Source organism: Clupea harengus, chromosome 24 (genome assembly GCF_900700415.2).
Source record: "Clupea harengus chromosome 24, Ch_v2.0.2, whole genome shotgun sequence".
In the NCBI taxonomy this organism is placed as follows: Eukaryota; Metazoa; Chordata; class Actinopteri; order Clupeiformes; family Clupeidae; genus Clupea; species Clupea harengus.
The window spans coordinates 14,528,083-14,556,035 of NC_045175.1; the positions used below are offsets into that span (position 1 = coordinate 14,528,083).

The 27,953-nt window shown below is 39.2% G+C and overlaps 1 protein-coding gene across 1 annotated transcript; it reads left to right on the plus strand.

Annotated features, from left to right (window-relative positions):
• Nucleotides 1-409: 409 nt before the first annotated feature.
• Nucleotides 410-27,931, plus strand: LOC105889221 (NACHT, LRR and PYD domains-containing protein 3-like). Its single transcript, XM_031562266.2, has 14 exons — nucleotides 410-457; nucleotides 604-714; nucleotides 1,842-1,955; nucleotides 2,102-2,212; nucleotides 2,834-2,947; nucleotides 3,173-3,286; nucleotides 10,625-10,908; nucleotides 11,991-13,827; nucleotides 14,625-14,795; nucleotides 16,058-16,228; nucleotides 17,646-17,816; nucleotides 22,967-23,140; nucleotides 23,873-23,919; nucleotides 27,109-27,931. The coding sequence occupies exons 2-14, from the start codon at nucleotides 656-658 to the stop codon at nucleotides 27,645-27,647; spliced, it is 3,906 nt and encodes a 1,301-aa protein (XP_031418126.1). The 5' UTR covers nucleotides 410-457; nucleotides 604-655; the 3' UTR covers nucleotides 27,648-27,931.
• The last annotated feature ends 22 nt before the right edge of the window (nucleotides 27,932-27,953 follow it).

The following is a 27,953-nucleotide window of genomic DNA, read 5'->3' on the forward strand; positions in this document are numbered from 1 at the left end:
GTATCGATAACATATTTCAAGCCAAAATATCACAAAATCTCATCACCATCCTAAGTTTTTGTCCTATCTCTAGATGAGACGATGGAATAACTATGCATAGTCATGGAAGGACATCATAATATATTATACTCAGATGTGTGCATCTGTTTTCCTTTGATGCTTGTTATTGTGTGCGCTCATGGGTCTAGATGTATTCCTTTCAGTGTTCACTTGCTTTCTTGACTCTTCTCAAGCTATTGCCTACAGTACATCTGTCTCTGAAGTGTAAAAATCAGTTGCTTCATTTATGTAAAAACAACATATAGCTTGTGCCAAGAGTTTTTGCATCATTTTTTATATCCAGATCAAAGGCACACAGACCCCCATCTCCAGTTCCCAGCTGTGTTTCAATGAAGAGTGATGAGTCCATGTTTGAACCTCCTAACTTCAGTAGTCCACCAGCACAGTCTACACCTCAGTGAGTTATCGTCTTTCAGATTAGTGCCTTGAATCATTGTCCTGTAAAAAATGTATTGTAGGCTTTGGTTTTTGACTGACTTCATGTCATTTGATCCTGAATTTGCTGATATTTAGTGGACTACATTCTTCCTTTTATTCATACAGTGTCTCCTGTGCCACTGGCTGCTGGAAACCCCCAAAACAGAATGTTTTGAACATGAGGTCCATGTTTGAACCTCCTACCTTCAGCAGTGGAGCAGCACAGTCTAAACCTCAGTGAGTCTTTGTCTTTTAGATTAGTGCAGGATTTGTGTAACTCAGAGGAGTTGAATTTAGTGTTTTTGGGTTGTCGGTTGTTGTTGTTTTTTTGTTGCAATTTGAGTGAGTCATCTGTCTGTATGTGGCAGAGACCATTGTGCCCACACTCAACTCATCCAAGTTTCAACATGTTCCTACACAAGAAGAGTTCCCTCCCTGTGTCAACCAAGTTTGATTTCCCTTCGTGCTCAGCATCTGATTGAGATGTATTTTCACACAATATCCATTACAACAATTTGAAATGGTTCCCATTTTGAGGTTCCCAGCACTCGTTTTTGAACATTTTAAATCTTATTGTTAAAATCTCCACTGGTACAACCATGATGTGTCAACACAATTAGTGGATTTCTGAAATTATTTGAAATTTTGCGATAACCTTATTCTTAGGTAGGTTCTGTTAGTAGCTAGCTGGAAAACATGGAAAATGCTAGTATCGACAGAACACTTGGAAAATGTTTAATATTGTAAATGATTGAAAATTACTGTTATATTTTACAAAATAGAATCACATCACGGTGCACTCTAATCCAAGCCAGAAACAGTAAACATTTGATTTTGATGGAGGTTGTATTTCATAGCCAGTTATAATTGTGTCAAATGATCACCACCACTCTATGAATGAGCCCTGCATGGTTTTAGAGGGTAGTGATGCTCTTGGAAAAAAAATGGTTATGTGAATAAATAAATAAAAAAAATATTTTTTTCTTTTGTTTAAAAAAAGGTATTGATACTTGGTGTCGCTGTATCGATAACATATTTCAAGCCAAAATATCACAAAATCTCATCACCATCCTAAGTTTTTGTCCTATCTCTAGATGAGACGATGGAATAACTATGCATAGTCATGGAAGGACATCATAATATATTATACTCAGATGTGTGCATCTGTTTTCCTTTGATGCTTGTTATTGTGTGCGCTCATGGGTCTAGATGTATTCCTTTCAGTGTTCACTTGCTTTCTTGACTCTTCTCAAGCTATTGCCTACAGTACATCTGTCTCTGAAGTGTAAAAATCAGTAGCTTCATTTATGTAAAAACAACATATAGCTTGTGCCAAGAGTTTTTGCATCATTTTTTATATCCAGATCAAAGGCACACAGACCCCCATCTCCAGTTCCCAGCTGTGTTTCAATGAAGAGTGATGGGTCCATGTTTGAACCTCCTAACTTCAGTAGTCCACCAGCACAGTCTACACCTCAGTGAGTTATCGTCTTTCAGATTAGTGCCTTGAATCATTGTCCTGTAAAAAATGTATTGTAGGCTTTGGTTTTTGACTGACTTCATGTCATTTGATCCTGAATTTGCTGATATTTAGTGGACTACATTCTTCCTTTTATTCATACAGTGTCTCCTGTGCCACTGGCTGCTGGAAACCCCCAAAACAGAATGTTTTGAACATGAGGTCCATGTTTGAACCTCCTACCTTCAGCAGTGGAGCAGCACAGTCTAAACCTCAGTGAGTCTTTGTCTCCAAGTAATGGCAAAAGTGAACAACAAAATAATATGTGGACTCACCTAGCAATTCATTTTGAATACGACACCAACAGAAGATTCTGCCCAATTGTCACGTGGCATGGTGTGTGTGTGTGTGTGTGTGTGTGTTTGTGTGCCCAACTGACACCCTATACTCTAAGCACTACACTTCACCCTCCAACCATCTGTATTCTTCAACAAAATTATAACTCACTCATTACAACTCAGCTTAAGAAAAAACAAACAAAAAGAATGTCTGCATCTCACGGTCAGAAGTTCAGTCTTTCAGGAGAACATCTTTTCACAGAATATCCATTCGAAAAATTTCACACATATCTGTGTGTGTGTGTGTGTGTGTGGGTGTGTGTGTGTGTGTGTCTTTGTGAGTTAGTGAGTAAGTAAGATTGTGTGTTTGTGTGTGTGTGTCTGTGTGTATGTGTGTCTGCGTGTGTATGTGTGTGTGTGTGTAAGAGATAGGGGAAGAGAGAGAGGTTAATTCTGCATTGGTGCAGATATTATTATATAACATTGAGTGTGAACACATTCATTCCACAGAGAAATTAGTCTATGTTGATTGGTTTCTTGTGTGTTGTTGTGTTTGTAGACGACACACACACAGACCTCCATCTCCAGTGCCCAGCCGTGTGTCCATGAAGAGTGACCAGTCCAAGCCTGTACCTCTGAACTTCAGCAGTGAACCAGTATCATCAGGTCCAAAGTGAGTAGTTTTTATATAAGTTATTCAGACATGTCAATGTTGTCACATGCAATTCTACACACACACACACACACACACACACACACACACACACACACACACACACACACACACACACTCCTTTGAGTGGCCATCCTTGAAACCAAAATCATTCAGACGTGTTGTGGTCAATTTAGCTACAAAGCCGGTGACACCTATCTCCATTGGTTTTGTGTGTGCTTGTAGACGACAGACACACAGACCTCCATCTCCAGTGCCCAGCTGTGTGTCCATGAATAGTGACCAGTCCAGGGATGACTCACCCAATTTCAGCAGTGAACCAGTTCCATCAGGTCTAAAGTGAGTGATCAGCCTTTACTTTTTATATAAGTTATTCAGACATGTCAGTGTTGTCAAATCCAGTTCTACACACACACACACACACACACACACACACACACACACACACACACACACACACACACACACACACACACACACACACTCCTTGTGGCTATCCTTCAAAACCAAAATAAAACAGGCGTGTTGTGGTCAATTTAGCTACGGAACCTGTTCCATCAGGTCTAAAGTAAGTAATCAGCCTTTACTTTTGATAAAAGTTATTCAGACACGTCAGTGATAGGGGCATATGCTTGAAGCCGACAGGGTAGAGAGAAAAGAAGGGGGTGGGTTGGTGGGAGGGGTTGTGGCAGAATGAGAGGATGAAGAAACAATCAGGAACATGGCTGGTGAAATCAGGATGAGCATGCTAGCTTACATGTGGTAAATGTACACAGCATACATACAAACATAGAATACATGATACATACAAAATTGATAAAGGATAAGGTGTAGAGAGATCATTCATGAACAGCTTAGTGGGTATGCAGTGTGCTCGTAAGGTTAAGTAGGGTAATGGAACAGACAACTATGTTGATAATGGCAATTATTTACATAGCAGGAAAATGCTAGCACAAAGTATAGGGTAAAATAAGTGTATGTCAGTGTGGTGGGGGTGGGTCAGTGAAGGCTGAGGGTTTTTAAAAGTAGATCAAGTGGAGAGAATACAGCAGCATCCCAAAGCAAAGACAGTCTAGACTAGTAGGGGAAGAAAGAGACAAAGTGAGTTGGTGGAGTTCAACTGCTAATAAGTCTATATAGGGATGGGCCATACGGCCAAAATCTTCTATCACGGTATTTGTAATTTTATATCACGGTTACAGTATATATCGCGGTTTAATATACGTAGGGTGACCAGAATTGAGTTTGTGAAAAATAGGACACCTCAGCAGTGGCGAAATATGTCCACAGACATAGGCTATACAGTATGATCATTTATTCATTGACCCTTAAGAACACTAAGGTGCAGAAACAATACTGCCTCAATAGGCTATTGGCCTAAGCAATAGTGGCCAGTATATGCCTACTTTGTACTGAACGTTTCCATTGAATCTTTAAATAGTAAGATTAAAACAAAGTGCATGTAGTGGCATTTAGTCCAGTGCTTATGTGGCTTTCAGTGGTTCTTTAATGTACTTTCAGAAGATAAATCAAGTGTTAATTTTCTATTGAATGTTTGTTCATATGTTAACGCAATAATGATGAGAAAAACATTTTCTTATATGGCCACATATTAAAATAAGAAAATTAAGAAGTTGGCAATTACACATAGACGCCCCATTGACCGCTTCAGCCCGTTGCTGCGACGTGCGAACGTCGCCGCAATATTGGTGAGGTGAAGCCTGTAAACAAACGCAAGTAAACGATGGAGCTGCGGTTTTTCTGCATAAAAAGCACTTTACCGTTTACATTTCTCAACCGATTTCACTGAGTCGTTTTTATATTCAAGGGTTTATGATCTACGTTGAGTACCAAAAAAAGTTTTGTCTCCATGTTACTTAGAATCTCGTTGGTTTGGCCGTATCGCCGTTGACATACATACATGTATATGATAATCGCTGCTAGACGCTCACTGTTCTTGTGCTCTCACAGCTCATTCACTTTGAAATACTGAAAAAAAATCTAAACTATCGAAATAGTGCATCTTTAACTACTAATATTTCACCATCATTGAGAAAAATGGAACAGAATCTGCAAATAAATGGCTACACTAGACACTTTTCAGTACATATTTTTCAGTAGATCTTTCAGTAGAATCTTTCCCAACAGTCGAGGATTACTCAACAAGTAGGCATGACAGTCCTTGCAGGTCATGTGCTTAAAAAATGTATTAGGTATCGTATTATACGGCTCTTCAGAATGTTCAAAAAAGTTCAGTTGATTTGAATGGGCCACCCCAACGTTTGCAGGTCTGTAATTTCTTTATATTCACTGCAGCGAAAAAGTAATGACCATCATTACAAGGGTTTTGTGCTTTAATTCACGTCTTTCATATCATATCATTCCGCAAGTAGTCCGGTCATTTAACGTAACTTGAAGACAGCAAGTAATGGGTTGCTACGCAACACCTGACACTTGAAAGTTCTATTTGCCTGAAAAACTATCTTCTCTAAACGGAAATCACAAAACGGCAACAACATCGTTAAAAGAGGTATTTTGGAGAAATGTCTTCTATCGTTTTGAGGAGTAACTGTATAATAACGGGATGATGTATAGTTTGGAGGTCATTATCTAAAAATAAATCGATTGGATTTCAAAATAAGAGTATACCGCGGTTGAAACGGTATAGCCAAATCTCTCCCGGTAGACACATTTCTACCGTTGCACGGTATATACCGTCATACCGCCCAGCCCTAAGTCTATATGAACTTAATGGATATTGTGATGGGGAGCAATGTTTCCACAGCCATCAGCGTTTGTGAGCAAAGGTAGAGGGAGAAAATGTGGTTAGTAGACATCAATTGATTTTATCTTAAGGAGATAAATGAGGTAAACAATTAACAGTAGGTAATATGGCCACTTTATCAGTATTGGTATCCGTAAAAGCCCTCCACAGTACAAGATTTGCTGTCTAGTTCTATTGATATTGGGAATTTTACAGGTACATATCAAAAAAAAATTATATCATGGAAAAGTTCATTTTTTTCCATAATTTAATTCAATAAGTGACACCTTCATATATTACATTACATACAGTACATAAAGTGGCATGTTTCAAGCCTTTTTTGTTTTAATCTTGATGATTACTGCATACAGTTCAGGGAAAAATAAAAAATCCAGTACTTCAAAATATTAGAATTAAGAATTTAAAATACAGAAATATCAACCTGAGTAGAGCTCTAATCAGCTAACAGAATATAAAGGCGTCACCTGTATATGTGTTTAGTTGTGATGAGTTATGTTTAGATATGTTGGCTTGCTTGGTGCATGGGGGTTTTAGTTTTACAAGCATAGTAAGGGTGGCAGGATACAACAACAGCGCACAAGTGGCTGGAGACAGCCGCAACATGCACCATATGCCGTACCCGGGATCCGTAAAAGTCTGTAAAGCCCACTCCTGCTAAACACAACAACATGGCCACCAAGAAGAACTGAAATATTTTGTGTTGTGCAGATGATGTCTGATGGCTTTGATTATGTCTTTGAGATCTGTAGGTTAACGTTTGAGTCAAGTAGGAGGTCTTGGTTGGTATCTACACCAAGATCTTTGGTCCAGTGTTGAATGTTAATGAGATGCCATCAAGTGTGGGTAGATGGCTAGATAGTGTCATTCTCAATTGTTGAGGGGCCATAAGCCTGGGTTTTATCTGAGTTAAGGAGCAGGAAGTTAGTAGTAATCCAATATTTTACATCTGGCAGGCTTCTATCTTGGGTAACTGTACAATTTCATCAGGTTCAACCAGGATAGGTCACAGCCTTTGATGCCAACATGTCATTCAAATCTCTGTAGCAAAATATGATTATCTATAGTCTTGAAAGCAGCATTAAGGTTTAGAAGAACCAGTATTGAAATGCATCCATGATCACATGTGATTAGTAGGTCACTCCGAAACTTTGACTAAGGCCGTTGCAGTTCTGTGATGGACTCTAAAGCCAGATTGGAGGTATTCTTCGATATTGTTTTGTTGTAGAAAGGAAGTAAGTTGCCTTGATATTACTTTTTAAAGTATTTATGAAAAGAGAGGGAGGTTGGATATAAGCCTATAGTTAGCCAGAATATCAGGATCAGCGTTTTTTGAGAGATGGTTTGATCCCTGCTACTTTGAATGAGGGACATATCCTGAAATTAATGAATTATGTATTACTCTAAGTAGTGTATAATTTAATAAGGGTAGTGCATGTTTAAGTAGTTTTGTAGGGATAGGGTCTAGTAGGCACATTGATGATGTATATGAGGAGATCAGGGATTTGAGTTCAGTGAGGTCAATGGGTGCTAAATATTCTAGGAGTGCATCAGGTTGCGGAGGTGTTACAGAGGTGCATAGTGCATCCTGGAAAGGCTATAGGGTTGTAAGAAAAGAATGTTTGATTATTTTCAATCAAGGAAGAATAGTAAGTAGTAAGTTGTTTTTGCATCAGAAAGTGCTCTTTTATAGCTTACACTATCCTTCCATGCCAGGTGAAATACTTCAAGTTTAGTGCAGTACCATTTTTTGTACCAGTACCAGTTTTCGAAAAGTATGTTTAAGTGCACAAGTCCGGTTAGTGTACCATGGGGCAAGTCCTTTCTTATTCTCTTTTTCAGTGATGCAACAGTGTCAAGGGTTGAGCAAATCACACTTGTGACCCCATCTGTTAGTAGGTCAATATGAGGTGGGGATTGGCTTATGCCGCTTTCAGTGCCAGGACTAAGAGCTGAGGCAAGTGCAGCTGGTAGTTTTGACAGTACATCCTGTACTGTGGGGCATGTGGCAGTTAACAAGACTTGGAGGGGTGGACTCGTTTAAGGCTAGGTATTGGCTGGTCTGAGAAAAAGTATTTCAATAGGGTTGTTTGTTATAAACTCATTCACAAGTGTAGCTTTTAATGTTAAGGACTGTATGTTAATAAGGACCAACTTAAGGTTTGTACTGGTAGAGTTTTGTACAGATATAGTTATTATCTTTGTCAGATGTTATTGTCTAATACCTCTATTAGTGTGATATACAGTGTGCTTAGATGTTCTGGGTGTTGTATGAGGTTAAGTAAAGACAATGATCCTATTGCAGGTTAGTAGAGGGTAGTAGTTCTGTCTGTTCATTTTGGATTGTCAGCAGTCAGCCTTGGCTAGGTGTTTGAGTTTTAGAAAGGAGACTGGCACCCTCCCATGCTTCCTGCAGAATGTTGTCCAGTTTTTAATAAATCCTACGTCATTACATGGGCACCAGTTGTTGAGTAATGATAATCTGCTATAGATTTGAGCGAATAATAATTTTGGAGAATCTGCATTTAGAATTAGCGAGTTTGTTTTAGGTTTGATTCAATGTCATTTTCTCTAGATCCAGGTATAAATTTTACCGTTTCCAAAGGTGTTGATAACTTAAGTAGAATCGCCATTGACCAGAACTTTACCATCAGCACCATTGCAAATGGGGGAGAATCGATTTGAAATGGAGACTGGTTATGAGTGTGTCATCGACATCTATTTATTTTGACTATGTCCTCGCTTAACATGAGCCATTAGTCTTGAAATTTAGGCTGCTGTGTTATCGCAGGTTTTGATAATATGATGAGTAGGGTTGGCTAACTACATCTACTGACTGGGTTTTAACAGTTAATGCATCCACTGTGTAGGTTCTGCTAGTTTGATCTAACAAGCTAATATGGCTCCCCATTTGCCAGTACTGTTTGTATGCATGTACTCATATCCAACAACCTGATCTAACAAATATAACAACTGCCCAACTGTAGATTCTATAGTTTAGAAGTCAATGTCTGTTGTCCATGTTTCTGCCCCTCTTACTCTCACTGTTATTTCAGCAGTCCACCCATCCGAATGCTTGATTTAGAGAGCTGATAGTAAGCATGTTTGGGTTGGTAGCTGGCCGTGAAGGAAAATATAGTAAAAATATTTGATTGGATTGTCTCACCCCTACCATGCACACAAACAAATACAAACACTTACAGGCACACACACACACACACACACACACACACACACACACACACACACAGGTACACACACACACACACACAAACATGAACACTTACAGGCACATACACACTCTCACTAAGACAAGGTAAAAAAGCTGAAGGCTGAAGCTTCCTATCTGTAACTAAGCAAAGGTATAACCTAAACTACTTAATGGAAACCATGTAGAGGTGTATCTGTTATAGAGAGGTTGTGTGTCTGTGTGTGTGTGTGTGTGAGAGAGAGCGAGAGAGAGAGAGAGAGAGAGAGAGAGAGAGCAAGCGAAAGAGAGAAGAATTAAGTTAAGTGTGAACAGTATCCACTGTGCTACAGGGACCTGTTTGTCCTGTTGGGATTTGTTTACCAACAGACTATACATTATCCCTTTCGTAATGTGTACATCAGTTTCACATGGACAAAATGTGTTCAAACAACACTTCACTTCTCTTTCAGTTTACAAAATAGATTAAGCCCCTATGTAAACCAGATACAACGTAGTCTCATTGAAATTAGTTTAAATTATGTTTACATGAACTGGGTGCAATGTGGAAACCGGAGCCAGTAACAATGCATTCCTCTCCTCCACAATGATCAGAGTGTATGAATGTCCCAGAGAGTTAATAGTAATCTACACTCCCAATCTTTAATACAGGGATGCTTAAAGATGCAATATTTTTTGAATTTTTCGATATGCAGGTTTAAATCCAAAAGAATGTAGACCTACCATAATTATGTCATTCTGCAGGAGCTGAGAATTGTAAGAATAATGAAGTACAGAGTCTTGAAAATAGTAATAATAATATAATATGAAGGCAAGACTGTGAGTTATGCTTCAGGGATTCCATCATGACTGTAAACCTAGACTTTACGTCTGTTTTTAAAAAAGGGGGTACATATTGCACATCTTAATCAGGTTGATCATCAGTAGATCATCTTCATTAGTTTACCAAGTGATCTGGTAGTTGTATCTGGAATTCCATTCACCGTCATTATATCATGAAGTTTTATGGACGTGAAGTATGTAACGTAAGTACGTTTTGTGAAGTAAATGGTTTCTTCTTGTAACTGACTCAAACAAGAACTGATTGTGCCCCAAAGCCAATACATTGCCCCTCAATGCTTAAACAAAGTGTTCTTCCCTGGTAGAATGCAAAATGGCAAGAGCAAATATCTTAAGACTAATACTGTTTTCCTGGGAAGAACTATCGAAAAAAGACAGTGGAATTTGCTCATCATTTGGTCATCAATACAAACCTTTACTGGTCTTCTTTGATGAACACAACATTTCTGACTCTTTCTAGAAGTGGTCGGATTCGCTACAGGAGATTCCTCTTTTCCTCTGCTCTCACATCAACACCATTGATGATTTTCATAGAGTTTGGCAACTTGACTCTAACTATATTCACGTCAGCTAATTGCGGCTCTTGTCTTGTTGCCCCAGCTAATCTCCATTTGTATGTATCTAAGGCAAGCCATGTACATAGACATTCCAAAGAAAGTCTTCGGTTCTTCAGGGGTGGGGTTCTGTGACTGTCCTGGTGCCTGGAGTTCACACTTATTGGTGAAAACTGACATATTATGAAACATTCACTGTCTATGTAATTTCTCAAAGAAGTGAAATCTTAAGAACTAAAATAAGTTTCTTTATCAGTCAAATATTAAGTCTGCTTCATGTTATGTCTCTGCAGTGAATTGAGAGCTGATCTGACCCAGGATCAGTCTAGGTGTGGAGTGTGTGAGAGGGTACTTAGGGACCGAGTCATCACCACCTGTGGACACAGTTTCTGCAGGCAGTGCATCAGCAGCTACTGGGAGCAGCCTGGACTACCAGGAGACCAAGCCTGTCCCCAGTGTGGAAAGACATGCAGAACTCAACCTCCTCTACAGCCTCTTCAGGCTGAACACACAGACATGGTAGAAACCAGCAGACAACTGCACACTGAGCACACACCAGACAGAAGGAACAAACTAGGTAAGCGTTTCCTGATGTTTATACCTTTGAGATCTGATGAAGGAGTAGCAGTAACACTTTCTAGTGATCACATATTTATATTGCATTATTCTATCTTAAAGTATAACCATTTATAATTAACTGACATAATGTATCATAAAGTTCGTTATGAGTTGTGAAGACAGATACATAATTATAATGAGTGTTACAATGACTTAAAGCTACTTTATAAGACATTATTAATGCCCTCATAATGCCCTCATAGGGCCTTATAGATGCAGGCTCCATAGAAAGTGTTACTGGAGTAGCTTATAAGACAGGGATCAGGAACCTTTCCAGCTGACAGAGCCATACAAAAATAGTGATTTTTCTTAAAGGAGCCAGAAAAAAACGTTATATTAATGAGTTATTATTATTGTCATTATTGTTTTTACGCACTTGCACTGATAACGAAGAACACATTTATGTGCTTTTGTACACAGAAATTGCATTCCATTGCAACATCATTTTTTTTGTCATGTTTGACCAAAGATACTAGTGTTATTAAAATGTTATATTATATGATATATATTTTCTGCATACACAAAATATTAACAATCCTGTGATTTTGATTGGTGTTAGTTGTATGTATGTTCAGGTAGTTTTGGAATGTCCCTTATTTTTTAATAAAACTGAGAAGTACAACATAATTAAAATTTATTTTTTTGATAACTTTAAAACTTGTCAGTAAACTTGTCAAACAATTTATTGTATAGTTAGAAAGGTTTAAATCCAAATGTAAACCCTAACCCTAACCCTAAACCAAATGTTTTTAAAAACCATTACTGACATTTATATCAGTCAGGTCAATTATGACCGGTACCTCAACAAGTCTAACGATGTTGCAAACAAAACATGAGGGTTAAGATTTTGTCTAGTTTGGGAACTTCCAGCCTCTGGGCCAACAGTAAGGAGCAACAGTAGTGAAAAGACAATGGATATTTGTGTCTGCTTCAGTGAAAATTATCATTGACATTCCAATCACAGATAAGAAACAATATTGTGGCTCATCAAACACATTATACTAATAGGTTTCTTCGTAAATTTTTTTCCATGATAAACAGCTGATGAAGTCCTGAGGAGAGTTATAGAGAAGCATAAAGCCAGTCTGAAGAGGAGGTTTGAGAACATATCTGAAGGCATCATCAAACCAGGAGCTGAGACACCCCTCAATAAGATCTATACAGAGCTCTACATCACAGAAGGAGAGAGTGAAGGGGTGAATAAGGAACATGAGGTTTGGCAGGTAGAGTCAGCATCCAGAGCACAAACCACAGAAGACACACCAATCAACTGCAATGACATCTTCAAGCCCTTACCTGGACAGGAGAAGAATATCAGAACTGTGATGACCAAAGGTGTTGCTGGCATTGGAAAAACAGTCTCGGTGCAGAAGTTCATTCTTGATTGGATAGATGGGGTAGCCAATCAGAATGTAGACTTTATATTTCCCCTTCCTTTCCGTGAGCTGAATTTGGTCAGGAGTGATCAGTATAGTCTTCACAAGCTTCTGCTTGACTTCCATCCTGAACTGAAGGAGCTGAAGGATGGTGAAGAATACAACAACTGTCAGGTTGTGTTCATCTTTGATGGTTTGGATGAAAGTCGATTACCTCTGAATTACCAACAGAACATGATATCTGATTTAAAACAAACATCATCAGTGGATGTTCTGATGACGAGCCTCATTCAGGGAACTCTGCTTCCCTCTGCACACATCTGGATAACCTCACGACCAGCAGCAGCCAGTCAAATTCCTGTTCAGTGCATCGATCAGGTGACAGAAGTACGAGGGTTTAATGACCCTCAGAAGGAAGAGTACTTCAGGAAGAGAATCAGTGAGGAGAGTGAGGCCAGCAGAATCATCTCACACATTAAGGCATCCAGGAGTCTCCACATCATGTGCCACATTCCAGTCTTCTGTTGGATTGCAGCCACTGTACTTCAGCAGATGCTGGACAAGACTAAAGACATTCCTAAAACTCTGACTGAGATGTTCATACGCTTCTTGCTCATTCAGACCAGAAGGAAGGATCAGAAGTATCAGAGTGGAACTGAGACAGATGAAGAGAAACTTCTAAAATCTCAGAATGAAATTTTACTGAAGCTTGGAGAACTGGCTTTCAATAATCTAGAGAATGGCAATCTGATGTTTTACGAGGGAGATCTGAAAGAGTGTGGCATTGATGTCAGTGAAGCCTCAGTGTACTCTGGCATGTGCACTGAAATCTTCAAAGAAGAATCTGTGTTTCACCAGAGGAAGGTCTACTGCTTTGTGCACCTGAGCATCCAGGAGTTTCTGGCAGCTGTGTTTATGTTTCACTCTTATGTGACTAAGAACTTCAAGGCACTGAAATCCCTCCTAAGTGAAGGACATGAACCCAGTCCATCTGTTTTATCATCTCTTCAATCAGTTCTGGGATTACAATCTCAAGATCATCTACATGTCTTACTCAAGAGTGCAGTGGATGAGGCTTTGAAGAGCAGGAATGGACACCTGGATCTTTTCCTTCGCTTCCTTATGGGCATCTCTCTGGAGAGAAATCAGAGACTTTTGAAAGGTCTACTGAACCATGAACACAGCAGCTCAAAGAGCATCAAGGAAATATGTCAATACATTAAGAAGCTCAACAGGGAAGATCTCTCTCCTGAACGATGCATCAATCTTTTCCATTGCTTATTTGAAATGAACGATCATTCCATGCACGACGAAATAAAAAAATATGTGGAGTCACCAAAGAACCTCAAACAGAAATTGTCTCCTGCTCACTGTTCAGCACTGGCCCACATGCTACTGATGTCTGAGGAGGTGCTGGATGAGTTTGACCTGAAGAAATACAACACATCAGATGAGGGACGCATGAGACTGCTTCCTGCTGTGAGATGCTACAGAAGGGCACGGTGAGTTTCTAATGGAGATGGATAAACTTATTTTTTCATTGTTATTTGTGACAAAATGTGAACTTGTGTTGATTATGTCCTTTCCATTACAGAACTGTCCATTACTGATTAATAGTTTTGATGTCACTGCTGTCTACTGCTGACGTACAGTATGAAACATGTAAAGATACCAGCAGATGCATAAATGTGTCAGAGTCATGAGATAGGAGATAAATAGATAAATATTCCATTTTCACTGCAGCGCTTTGGTTGATAACTTGGCATGAAATGACACTTTACATTATTGCATTGCTTACATTTTAATGCACGTTTGAATTTTTTGTTTTTAAGTCTGCCCTTTGTTAACAGTAAAGTCAGGATTCACAAATAGAGTGGTAACTGGTCTGGACTGATATGTGGATTTCTTGGAATGATCTACCGATCTAGTTATGTCCAATTGAGCCACTGTCTCTCAGTGAGGCCTACTGTAAAAAAGTATGTAGGTGTAAAGGCCGAAATATGCTTTTACGACTGTGTTACGTAGTTGCTTTGACGGACTTGTGAAAGCTTTGTTTTCTATTTCTTTTGTAAAATAGTATTTATTGTTACGCTAGGTCTCTATTGCTCGTAGCTTGATTTTTCTGTCCCTTGTACGTCGCTTTGGATAAAAGTGTCTGCTAAATACATTTAGTCAATGTAAATGGAATATTTTTCCTCTTACCTTTCATTATATTCATTTCTCAGGACACCTTCATAAAGGCAATGCTTTTTTTATAATTCCAGAGTAATATTATGTCTTGTGTCACTATGTTTTGCAGACTTGCTGAATGCAAACTCACAGATAAGTCCTCTGGAATTGTGGCTACTGTTCTACAGTCACCAAACACCCTGACAGAACTGGACCTGTGTAACAATGACCTGGGAGATTCTGGAATTCAGCTTCTATCTAACGGACTGTCTAGTCCCCACTGCAAACTGCAGGCATTAAGGTTGGTGTTATAAATGTACTTATTGTCAATAATTTTCGGATCATTTCTGTAACCCTTAACTATGATTTATGTTGTAATATAAGAATAGTGATAACCAGACTTGGCTATCATTGCAGACTTTAACAGTATATATTTTTGTCTGCTTCTTTTCACATAAGATTCTAATTCAATTTCCACCTGTTCATTTTGTGTCGCTCATCCCTCTTAGAGTTTCCGCTGTTTTTTCCCATCCCTCCAACACCTCAAATAGAGGATGATGGATGTATGGGAAATTATGAATTTTAAGTGTAGATACAATTATATTTGAAAAACATTACAGACATGTTAGGAAATATAGGAAATAAACTCGTTATTAAGTACTACAGTTAAGCTTATAATAACCATGACAACATAACAGTGGAGTAACTGTTCACATCACATTTTCTTGTAAATGTACCAGTGATCATCTTGTCTACATCACTGTGCTGGGGTGTGAAATACATTTTTCTATAGACTGGTCAAATCACAAAAATAATGAATCCATTAAACTGATTAAATGTCTGACACCAGATATTTTTTGTCAAATTCAGTGAATTGTTCCTCAATGTCCTTTAGCAGCCTATTCTTTGTGTGAACAGGCTCAAAATATACTCCAGTGTTTGTGCACAATCCTGGCTCTGTAAATGTGAATATATCCACATGGATGATCACCATCTTCAACATCCGCAAATTCAGGCCGTACCTAACCCAGTATGCCATCTAGCAGCTGGTACAAACCTTGGTGATTTCCCTCCTAACGGGCCTGCTGGCATGTGTGGTGAAACCATTACAGATGATCCAGAACACGGTGGCGCGTCTGGTGTTCAACCAACCGAAGAGGGCACACATCACCCCGCTACTCATTGAGTTCCATTGGCTGCCTGTATCTGCTTGCATTAAGTTCAAGTCACTTATGCTTGCTTACAGAGTGATTGCTGGTTCTGCTCCCACCTAGTTAAATGCTCTTGTAAGGGCAAAGGTTACCCCCCAGGATGTTGCGCTCGTCTAATGAGCGTAGTTTAGCACTGCCGTCTGTGCAAGTACGGCAATGCTCGTAGCTTGATTGTTCTGTCCCTTGTACGTCGCTTTGAATAAAAGTGTCTGCTAAATGACTAAATGTAATGTAAATGGAATATTTATCTTATAACCTTTTATTTAATTGATTTCTCAGGACACCTTCAGAAAGGCATTGCATTTTTATAATTCCAGAGTAATAATATGTCTTGTGTCACTATGTTTTGCAGACTTGCTGAATGCAAACTCACAGATAAGTCCTGTGGAATTGTGGCTACTGTTCTACTGTCACCAAACTCCCTGAGAGAGCTGGACCTGAGTAACAATGACCTGGGAGATTCTGGAATACAGCTTCTCTCTAACGGACTGTCTAGTCCCCACTGCAAACTGCAGACATTAAGGTTGGTGTTATACATGTCCTTATTGTCATGAATTTTCATATTATTTCTGTAGCCCTAAACTATGATTTATCTTGTTATATAAGAGTAGTGATAACCAGACTGCTAACATTGCAGACTTTAACAGTATATCTTTTTATCTGCTTCCCTTCACATAAGATTCTAATTAAATTTCCACCTGTTCATTTTGTGTCTCTCATCCCTCTTAGAGTTTCTGCTGTTTTTTTCCCACCCCTCCAACACCTCTAATAGAGGATGATGGATAGATGGGAAATGATGGATTTTAAGTTCAGATACAATTATATTTGAAAAAACATTACAGACATGTTAGGAAATATAGGAAATAAACTCATTATTAAGTACTACAGTTAAGCTTATAATAACCATGACAACATAACAGTGGAGTAACTGTTCACATCACATTTTCTTGTAAATGTACCAGTGAACACCTTGTCTACATCACTGTGCTGGGGTGTGAAATAAATGTTTCTATAGACTGGTCAAATCACAAAAATAATGAATCCATTAACCAGATCTTTTTTGTCAAATTCAGTGAATTGTTCCTCAATGTCCTTTAGCAGCCTGTTCTTTGTGTGAACAGGCTCAAAATATACCCCAGTGTTTGTGCACAGTCCTGGCTCTGTAAATGTGAAACAAACATAGTGGATCTGACCAAACCAGGCACTTCTCCAGCCAATCAACACATTGCTTCAGGAGCATGGACGGGAGGAGTGTTTGGAAGTTGATCTAAATTATCAACAAGATTTCACAAGAATTGTTTCTTTTCATTCCATGTTCACCAGTTAGAAGGCGGGGGGGGGGGTATTCAAAGACAGAGATGAAAAGAACAGTATGAGAAATATATTTCCTAATTAGTAATATGCTAATATTAAATCAAGTTGATGTTTTGAAAGCACAACAATTGCATTGTAAATTAATATTTGCATAGAAAATGCAATGTTTGCTCGATTCTACATAATTTCAGGTATAAACCACGCCCTTCTATCTGAATGATAAATAATGTTGTTGGTTGAACAGATGCAGATAATGGGTTCTCTCTACACCACTAGTGTGTAGGTGTACATGAAAGAACTGTGTAGTGGCATAACAGGGGTTGAAGCTCTTCATGTAACAGTATATGTCATGAATGTCACGTTAAATTTAGAAGTTCATTTTTAAAACTTAAAAAAAAAGTAGCGTACACATCAACGAATTGACACCTGTAGAGGAATGTGAGGTGTGTGTTACTCCTTTTTACAGGCTGCTGTGGACTTTAATATGAGGGAACTGTGAGTACTGTGGCAATATAGGGGTAGACCATGTTTGTGTATTAGTATGCCATTACAGGACACCTTCAGAAAGGCAATGCTTTTTAATAATTCCAGGGTGATATTTTGTCTTTTGTCACTATGTTTTTCAGACTTGCTGAATGCACACTTACAGATAAGTCCTGTGGAATTGTGGCTACAGTTCTACAGTCACCAAACTCCCTGACAGAGCTGGATCTGTGTAACAATGACCTGGGATATTCTGGAATACAGCTTCTCTCTAACGGACTATCTAGTCCCTACTGCAAACTGCAGACATTAAGGTTGGTGTTATACATGTCCTTATTGTCATTCATTTTCTGATTATTTCTGTGGCCCTTAACCCTTCCAACCCGGAGGTGCCCCGTGGGGCAGTTGGAGCTATTTTTAGCAATTGCATTTAAAAACTCTGCAAGTTTTTGTCCTACAGACATAACAATAACACCACGAGAAACCCTGAATCTTCTCCTTTTCAAATATATGCATTTAGAAACTAAGACATAAATGAGCACTTTGTAAAGAGAATAGTGCTGAAGCCTTGCTAATTTCTCTCGCTGAGGGTGAAAGCAACCGGTGATGGCCCACCCATTAGCAAATTACGGCTATTCATATGATAAATGCATGGTAAATCGGCAATCGCTATTGGGTTGTGACGTGGCCACAACTACTTTGAAAACACCCCGTTTCACCTAATTCATCTAATCCCCACTGCGAACTGCTGACATTAAGGTTGGTCTTATGTCCTTATTGTCATACATTTTCGGGTTATTTATGTAGCTTTTAACTTTAATTTATATTGTTATATAAGCGTAGTACGTCGCTTTGGATTAAAGCGTCTGCTAAATGACTAAATGTAAATGTAATACGTATTGATAATCAGATTTTGCTAATGTTTCAGACAGTATATCTTTTTTTTCTGCTTCCCTTCACATAAGATTCAAATTCAATTTCTACCTGTTCATTTTGTGTCTCTCATCTTAGAGTTTCTGCTGTGTTTTTCCCATCCCTCAAACACCTCAAATAGAGGATGATGGATATATGGGAAATGATGGATTTTGGAATACAAAATGTGTTTAATTTAACATAACTTCTGGTATAAACCATGCTCACTCCCAGTTTTTCAGGACGAAACAACACCCTTCCGCTGCGCATCGGGGTGCTGTTCGCCCCGTCTGGATTTATTTTTGGATAATGACCTCCGGACAATACATTATCCCTTACTTAACAGGACACATGATATGTCCAGTAAAAACATAAAGAAGGGGGCAACAAGTCAAAACCAACAATATTTATTGACTGATATTGAAAAGTATTGGCTTACAAAAGCAAAATAAGTCATCACATATAAAGTATGAAAATTGTGACGTGAAAATATAAATAAATCCGCCATATTTGAAATCATTTCAATAGTTTCATGAGTGAATGTCTATTTCTAAAATGATACAAATCAAGTTTTTAATGTCCTGTATCTACAGCAATACCCTATCATAATAACAGATTAATTCTAGTACAGGAGAGACTTTTCAATAATTAAAAAGCAGAGGTGTATGTATCGGCATCGGCAATCGGCCAAAATGAGCTTGTAAATATCGGCTAAAATTCAATATCGTGAATCCCTATAATCATGCCATGTTTGTTGTGTGCGTGTTTAAGTGAATAGACTGCACCTACAACTGAATCAGGTCAAAGAAAGCCCACAAAATACCCAAATCAAACTAAAATAACACTAGTTAGATTAACGTTTGCTTGTCAAAACATATTGTGACAAAGTCATTTGTACAGAAATTAGACCGGTATATGTAAAAGCAGGAGGAAAACATATTATTATCTCGAAAACCAACGTGGTAAGTGGAACTTAGTGGGAGTGTCCGATAATTGACGCAGGCGAAAACTTACTCATGTAACGTGTCACCGTAAACATTAATAGAAATATTTAGAAATACGTTTTCTTGCGGTGTTAAACGAGTCGTACAAGTTAAAAAGGACAAATATCTCTCTCGAAAACCGTTAGCTTGGGTAAGCTTATACATAACGTTAATCTATAAATAGACTTAGCATATCGATTTTTTAACAAACTGTCCGATAACTGACGCAGCTACGCTAGGTTAAGGCCCCGTCACACCATGACGTTCTTGTCAACGTTCTATGAAGTTAGAGGAAACGTTGGTGATCGTCCATGGTCGCTGGTATAGCACCAGAAGAGCGTTGTGTGAAAGCTGGTGAACGCTGTAATCGTCAGTAATTGTCGGTGATCGGCGGAGAACGCTGGTCCGAAAATACATTTTTGAACATGCACAAGCGTTCTTCAACGTTTAATTTAAACGCTGGAGAACTTTCGTGGAACGTTTTATTAACTTTGCACGCGTTTGGCTATCGTAGTCAGTCGTTGGGTAGGGTAGACTGAGTACAGTTGATGCACCCGAAATAACTTATGTGCGCAGCAATCCTGAGACGTGATTTTTAGTTTGGACATGCCTACTAACGTCCTCTTTGATCCCAGGCAATTTGAGCACCTAACCCATCTCTCATACAGAGATATCGGCGAAAGTTTTTTCACCAAGGGAAGATCTTGATTTTTATCATGTCCCTTCTACAATGAATATGTTATTAACCATACGTGATCAACAAACGCAATCATTGCAAACGTTATTCTGTACACTATAAATCTGCATATTCCATGCTATCATGTCATGCAAGGTCATTGCATAATCTAGCGAAAAGCGGAGTGGAGGGTATATATGCTTACTTGAGCCCAGCATGAAGTAGATGTACTGAACTTGAACATAGCTGAGCATTGTTATAGTTGGTGCTGTTCCATGGCAGATGGATATGATATGAAGACTCTTGTGACATGGACAATGTGTGTGGATGTGTTGATGTTTTCTGATAATAAACATTGAGAAACACAAATTCAGTGTCAAATTTAAATAATTTATTTTAATAACATAAAACCCCAGGAATAACACCCGTTATTTCGTAAATCACAGTAATAATAACAGTAAATCTTTGTCCGAAGACATTGCTAGTGAAAGAGGCTTTGTATTCTTCTTACTTTCAGCAGCATTTATCATCTTCTTACTTGCAGCAGCGCTAGTAGCAGACACGTCAGCACACGTTTGTCGCGCACCAGTGACACGTCACAAGTCGCTGTTACATGCTCCTCATGCGTGAGTCCGACGCTAGTAGTCATGCGTCAGTCCTACGCTATTCTTTCGTTAAGTCACACGCCAGATGTGTCCACCTCGCCCTAGAACGCTCGAAATTGAACGATTAGAAAGTTCAGAGAACGTTGACCAGAACGTTATGGTGTGACGGGGCCTTAAGTGCAAGTAGTGAACATTCACACTGTGAAACCTATGAAAAGTGACAGTGGTATATAGAAATACAGACCGTGTTAGCCACTTCACAGCTTTCTAGCAATGATTTTCTTTTGTACCAGTTCTTGGATGTAGGATCCCCCCCCCTTTGTAGAAACCTGTTGAATGGATGCATTTGGTCTAGAATGTCGTTATTGTTTTGTTGTCAATTTATCTTCATTAGTACGCCGATTAAAAGGAGTTTCTTTCCAAGGGCAAATTGAGTTGTTGAACAGGAAGCAGATCAGACGGTATAGTGGTTGAATCGGACAGGGAAAAAAATCCCCTTTTCCCGTTTGGCAGTGCGACGCCCAAATCACCCTTATGGACAAACCGTCCCTTGTACGGTTGTAGTGTACACATGGATGAAGAATTTGGTGGAGAAAAACTCAATTAGTGTACACATGAATGAACTGAGACCTGAAGATGAATGTGAAGTGTGTGTTACTCCTTTTTACAGGCTGCGAGGACTGTGGCAATATAGGGGTAGACCCTGTTTGTGTATTAGTATGCCAATACTGTCATATAAAATGTAGCAGTGCATTTAGAAATCTAAAGGGGAAACCACTTTTAGTTGCCTCTACCCTTTAATTTCTATTGATTTCTCAGAACACTTTGTGAACAGCATCACTTTTCATTAAAGAAAACCCACATGAACCTTGAATCCTTTACTTTACAAAAATCTATAGTTTGAAACAAAAAAAATAAATAAGCAGTTTGTCAGGAGAATCGAACGAAAAGCATGCACATTTCACTCTCTGAGTGAGGTTTCTGCTCCTAAGGACCCACCCATTAGCAAATGACAGCTATTCATATGATAAGGGCATGGTGATTCAGTGATCTCTATTGGGCCATGGTGTTGCGAGAAAACCTGTGGGGGTAGTGGGCCACAAAGACATTCCAGGGCCAGTACGTAATGGCCATTGTTTTTGTCTGAGGTGTCCCAGATTTGTTTACACCTAACTCATCAATATGCATTTGTAGGGACACAAGTGTTGAAGAGGCACAGGTCACTCTGCTATTATAAATATGTAGTAGTGAAACCACACACACTGTCTGAATGCAAAACTCACATATGTATAGTTAACACCTATGTTTAAAAGGTTCAGAGTTCAAAAGTCTCCGTCCGAAAACTTTTAAAAAAAAAATAATAAATTCTAAGCACCTCAAAATGAATGTTTTTGTAAGGGTGTGTTTACATTTGATTTTCATACAATTTTATTTTACTACATTCCTTTTACTCTCATGTTATTATTGCTGATGTCTTCTAGAACAGTGGTTCTCAAACTTTTTACCATGAGTACCACCTTAAAAATGATTTGGCTCTCCAAGTACCACCAGAATTAAAATAAAGTAGCGTAGGCCTGTAACTACATAGAGATTACACAGAAGGCATTAATATTAATAATGATTTATTGTTCACATGACTGAGGCAACTAAGTGTATGTAAACTCATGTATTGTATTTAAAAACGTACAACGTGACAATACTAATAACTGATCTGCATCAAAACATAGGCCTACCCATCAAATGGGGATATAAAATACCAGTCAATCTAGTGAGGTTTAACAAGTATAAATTGTACTGCATCAAAACATGAATATTCAATTACTGGAGTCAAACAAAATAAGCAATTGCCTTGCATTAATCACAGAGACAAATTGAACATTGAACATTATGAAAAGTAGGCCCTACTGTGATATTCTCAAGTAATGCATTCAAATGGAATGTAGGCTACTTATAAGAAGAAGAATACAAATAGAATGGAAATTGGTAATGACGACTCTGGGCCTATCATGCTTAGTGAGAGGGGTGTGCGTGGCTCTGTGAACAGAGTGCTACGATGTCTGGGTCGATTGCGGTTAGCTTTAGCCTCAGACTTGGTTCAGCATCCAACCTGCTTCTATATGTAAGGGATAATGTATTGTCCGGAGGTCGTTATCCAACGGGGCGAACAGCACCCCGACGAGCAGCGGAGGGGTGTTGTTTCGTCCTGAAGGGATTTATTTTTTGATAATGACCGACGGACAATACATTATCCTGCTTATTATCTCTCTCTCTCTCTCTCTCTCTCTTAGGCGCTCTGATTGTCTCATCTCAGAAAAGGGTTGTATTTGTCTGGCTTCAGCTGTTTCTTCAAACCCCTCCCACCTAAAAGAGCTGGATCTGAGCTACAATCATCCCGGAGAATCAGGACTGAAGCTGTTATCTGTTAGACTGGAGGATCCTGACTGTAAACTGGAGAAGCTTAAGTAAGCGTAGAAAGAAATCCCAATGTTGTACTTTTCTGCATTATTCGTGTGAGATCAAATCAGTTTCTTCATACCTAGTGTAGTGATGTATTTTCGAAGATGTATTTAAATAGCTACTTTATCAACTTAGATGTAGGTCACTTCTTTGATACAGCGTCCAATATTGCAAATATGAATTGAAACTGTCCCTTTTGCAAAGTGGTCCAAATAAATGATCTGAGGATTAGAGGTCAGGCAGGGAAGGTGGCAGGCAGGTAAGTGGACTCCAAAGGGATTAGTCAATGAATAGGCAGTTGGTAAAGGTAAAAACTAGTCCCAATTAGGCAAGAAGTTGGCAAAATAGGCATATAGAACTATATTTACTCTTCATCCTCCTGATTCCTTTGTTCCTTTGTCCTTGTTTCTCTGGTGTCAAAGGTCAAGGTCCATCTTAACCTGACTGCCTTCCTTCACATAATGAAACTAAGAGCACCAGTGCAAAATACAGCAGCATTCAATGCAATAACATATTCACCATTGCTCCTATAGCCCTTTTAATTAGATTTATCAGAAATAGCATTCATCTTACAGTAATATATATGCATCTTTGTAAATTCACAACACTGAATTGTATGTATGTAAATTATCATTTAGTCAATCTAGTAACTATTAACTATTCAAATGAAAAAAAAAAAATGGCAAATCTTATCTGTTTTAGAAGATTATATGTGTGACCGTGTGTTTCTGTTACAGAACTGACCATGCTTCAGTAAGCAGAGCTCGACCACGTTTGCTGAGATGTAAGTCTTAATGGTTAATTCAGTAACTGTATGAATTGGGATCATTCACAGACATCTGTTCTGTGTGTTCAGTCTGTACTTTGTCTTCACTGAGTGTAAATTTTATGGAGTTTAGTCCTTTTAAAACCTAGACCAGACAGGGAAGTGAGGTGATTGAGGAGTTTATATAGTGGAGAGAGTGACAGGTGCAGGTAATCAGGCAATCAGGGGGCCTGTTCGAATAGGCTTAAAATGCTCCCTTCCTTCCTTCCTTCCTTCCTATTAAGAGAGCAAGGACTGTTCGAAATGTCTTAAACCCTCTCTTCCGCTTTAGTAAGATACCTTGAAATACGTCACATAACGGTCATTTTTCAAGAGAGCATCTGAGCTGCCTTGCTGTCTTATGGCGGCAGGTATTACCCATAACTCTCTGCGCCATTCCCTAAGCAGAGAAAAATAAAAAAAAAGATGGTGGATGAAATCGTCGAAGTTCCACAAAAGTACTCACCGATGTACGTTTCTTTGCTTTTTTTGGTAATTTTTTTAAAAAGTTACCGAGAAATAAACAGTGTACTATGTACTTATGTCATGCTTGATTAACAAAAATAGTCTGTTTCGTTAGCGATGTATCCGTTAGCCAGGTCGCTTACAGTAGCTGCTAGCTAGCAAATAAGCACACACAGCATGATGACACAGCGTCATGTTGCCGTACATGCTATCTTAATAGACTGTTCGAAATCAAAGGTTTTTGAGATACCTTCCCCCGAAAGGACCTGTCTCGTCAGACACCTGTCTAACAAGAGATCAAGGATTAGACAGCTATCTATGAATCCGAACACAGCCAATGTACTGGGAAGGTGATCAGGAGGGGGTGTGGCAGGAGCAGGGCGTGGCAGGAGCAGGGCTCAGCGCTGGCGTGATAATCATATACCACAAGATAAAAATACCCTTTCTGTTTGCAACATGTGACATTGTTTTCACTAACTAGTCGTTTCATTTACTACATATTATTGAAAAGATTTTGCTATATTCTATTGTCGCCGTATAATATTACATTTACCTATATTTTGTATTCTTTACTTATTATATTGAGCTGTTCACGTGTTTATGTCAGGGCAACACGTGGTAAATAAAACAACATTTTATACTAAACTAGTTGACGTATGACAGATCAGATGAGATGTTAACTGAAGGCCCTGATCACAGAAAACAATTAACTTTTATACAGTGTTTGTCACACTAACAGTACACAGTATATAATTTCAGCAAATCACATTCCCTTTCATCATTCGTTACCAACACATATCTCATATTTTAATACCTCTCTTCTCTGAATAAAGAATGATTTAAACTCTAATGATGATGATTGATTATGACATTTTTCATATCATTCCTCTCATTTCTCCAACTCCCCTTGGTCACTTCTCACAAATCATCTGCTGACACCTCTATATATACATGGACTGGGGGAAATGCAAGGCTGATCCAAATGTCATGAGAAACCACCACTTTCAGGAATGCCTGTCCATCAGAACAGGGAGAGAAAGATGTTGTTATGAAGTTTATACTCCCATATAATGAATACATATGTTTTGTGTTTGACAAGACTTCCAGTGCAAGAGCTCATGTCTAAAACTAAGTCTTCAACCCCTGCCCTTGCTGATGTTTTAACACCCTTCTCACTGGCTACCCCTTGTGTGTGTATATGGGTGGTGTGGTGTGTTTGGAATGTGGGGTAGTGTGTGTGTGTAATAGTGTGCTGTGTTTGGAATGTGAGGTTGTGTGTGTGTATTGGCGTACTGTATTTGGAATATAGTGTGTGTGTATTGTTGTGCTGGGTTAGGAATGTGTAGTTGGGTGTGTGTGTGTGTGATTTAGTGTATTGTGTAAGGAATTTGCCATTGCGTGTGTGTGTTGGGGTGCTGTGTTTGGAATGTGTAGTAGATTGTGTGTATTTGCATCCTGTGTTTGGAATCTAGTGGTGTGAATGAGTGTGTGCTTGTGTGTGTTTGCGTATTGGTATGCTGTGTTTGGAATGTATAGTGCCCTCCAGAATTTTTGGCACCCTTTAGTAAAAATGAAACTGAAGTAACATAATTAAAATAATTCTTATCATGAAACAAATATTTTTCTCAGAAATATGTGTGCCAGAATTATTAATATTTTGTGCAGCCTCCCTTTGCAAAGAAGAAGAAGTAGTTGTGAGGTTGTGTGTGTGTGTGTGTGTGTGTGATTGTGTGTATTGGTGTATTGTGTTTGGAGTGGGTAGGGGTGTGTTTTTGTGTCTGTGTGTTTGTTGTTTGTTGTGTGTGTGTGTATGAGTGTATTGTGTTTGGAATGGGTAGTGGTGTGTTTGTGTGTGTGTGTGTGTGTGTGTGTGTGTGTGTGTGTGTGTGTGTGTGTTGGTCTGTTATGCATGGAATATGTAGTTGTCTTTTTTTTCTGTGTTTGTACGTGTGTGTGTGTATCTGTGTGCTTTGTTTGGATACATGTAAGGGTGTGTGTGTGTGTGCTGTGTTCGTAATGTGTAGTTGTGTCTGTTTCTGTACGTATTTGTAATGTAGTGTGTTTGTGTGTGGGTGTGTGCGCCTGTGTGTGTGTGTGTGTGTATTGGTGTGCTACATTTGGAATGTACAGACTACCATCGTCTCTTTGGTCTGAGAACTCACACTGACCGTTTATTCAGCGCATGCTCAATTGCATCCCAGTGCACGCAGGCACACATGTTCTAATGTGACATCATTGCATAGGCTATTTAACATGGCTTTGCTATATTATCAAATATGCTCAACAGGTGTACTGTGTGATTTTGTGTATTGGTGTGCTGTGTTTGGAATGTGTTATAGTGTTTTTGTGTGTGTGTGTGTGTGTGTTTATTGGTGTGCTCTGTTTGGAGTGTGAAGTAGTGTGTGTGTTTGTATGTATTGTTTGTGTGTATGTGTATTGGTGTGCTGTGTCTGGAATGTGAAATAGAGTGTGTGTGTGTATGTGTGTGTTTGTTTGTGTGTGTTTGTGTGTTTGTGCGTGTGTATGTGTGTGTGTGTGTGTGTGTATGTGTGTGTGTATTGGTGTCCTGTGTCTGGAATGTGAAATAGAAAGAGAGAGTGTGTGTGTGTGTGTGTGTGTGGGTGTGTGTTAGTCAGCAGCAGCTGTCACTCCCCATATTCTGATGATGTTGTTCTCTCCTTTCTTCTCTCCTCTTGTCTGCAGATGCCTGTGAGCTCACACTGGATCCAAACACAGCAGGCAGACTTCTCTCTCTCTCTGAGGGGAACAGAAAGGTGACACATGTGAGAAAGGAGCAGCCGTATCCTGACCACCCAGAGAGATTTGACAGGTCGTCTAAGGTGTTGTGTAGAGTGGGTCTGTCTGGACGCTGCTACTGGGAGGCTGAGTGGAGTGGGGGTGCAGCACATATAGCTGTGGTGTATAAAAGTATCCAGAGGAAAGGGAAGAGTGATGACATCCTGCTGGGACGCAATGACAAGTCCTGGAGTCTGTACTGCTCTCCTGACAGTTGCTCTGCCTGGCACAATAATAAACACACTGACATACCTGCCCCCTCTTCCCGCTCCAGAAGAGTAGGAGTGTACCTGGACTGGCCGTCCGGCACTCTGTCCTTCTACAGCGTCTCCTCTGACACACTCACCCACCTGCACACGTTCCACTCCACATTCACTGAACCCCTCTATCCTGGGTTTGGGGTTTGGGGTTCTGGCTCCTCAGTGTGCCTGTGCCAGATCACATGACCTCCCCATGCTGCAGGAACACAGGAGTCATCCACTCCTATTCATACACATGTGTGATGCTGTGGAAATAGTGATGTGTGTATTCTGTTTATACACCACTGCTTTGATGATACTATGCAAATGATGATATTACATTTTTGTATATTTTGTGCATTTTCTGAATTGAATATGTGGGTTATAAGAATTGTTCAGCAACAATATGATGTATTCTGCTCTCCTTAAGGTTTAGTAATTTGCTGCATTTGTCTGAAAATGATACACTGGTCTGGGGTCTGTGTGTGTGTGTGTGTGTGTGTTGTTTTTTTT

Coding starts and splice junctions, on each gene's coding strand:
- LOC105889221 (XM_031562266.2), top strand. CDS start 656: ATGAGGTCCATGTTTGAACCTCCTACCTTCAGCAGTGGAGCAGCACAG. Junction 2,948..3,172: donor CCAGTATCATCAGGTCCAAA/GTGAGTAGTTTT, acceptor GTGTGCTTGTAG/ACGACAGACACACAGACCTC. Junction 23,920..27,108: donor TCGACCACGTTTGCTGAGAT/GTAAGTCTTAAT, acceptor TCTTGTCTGCAG/ATGCCTGTGAGCTCACACTG.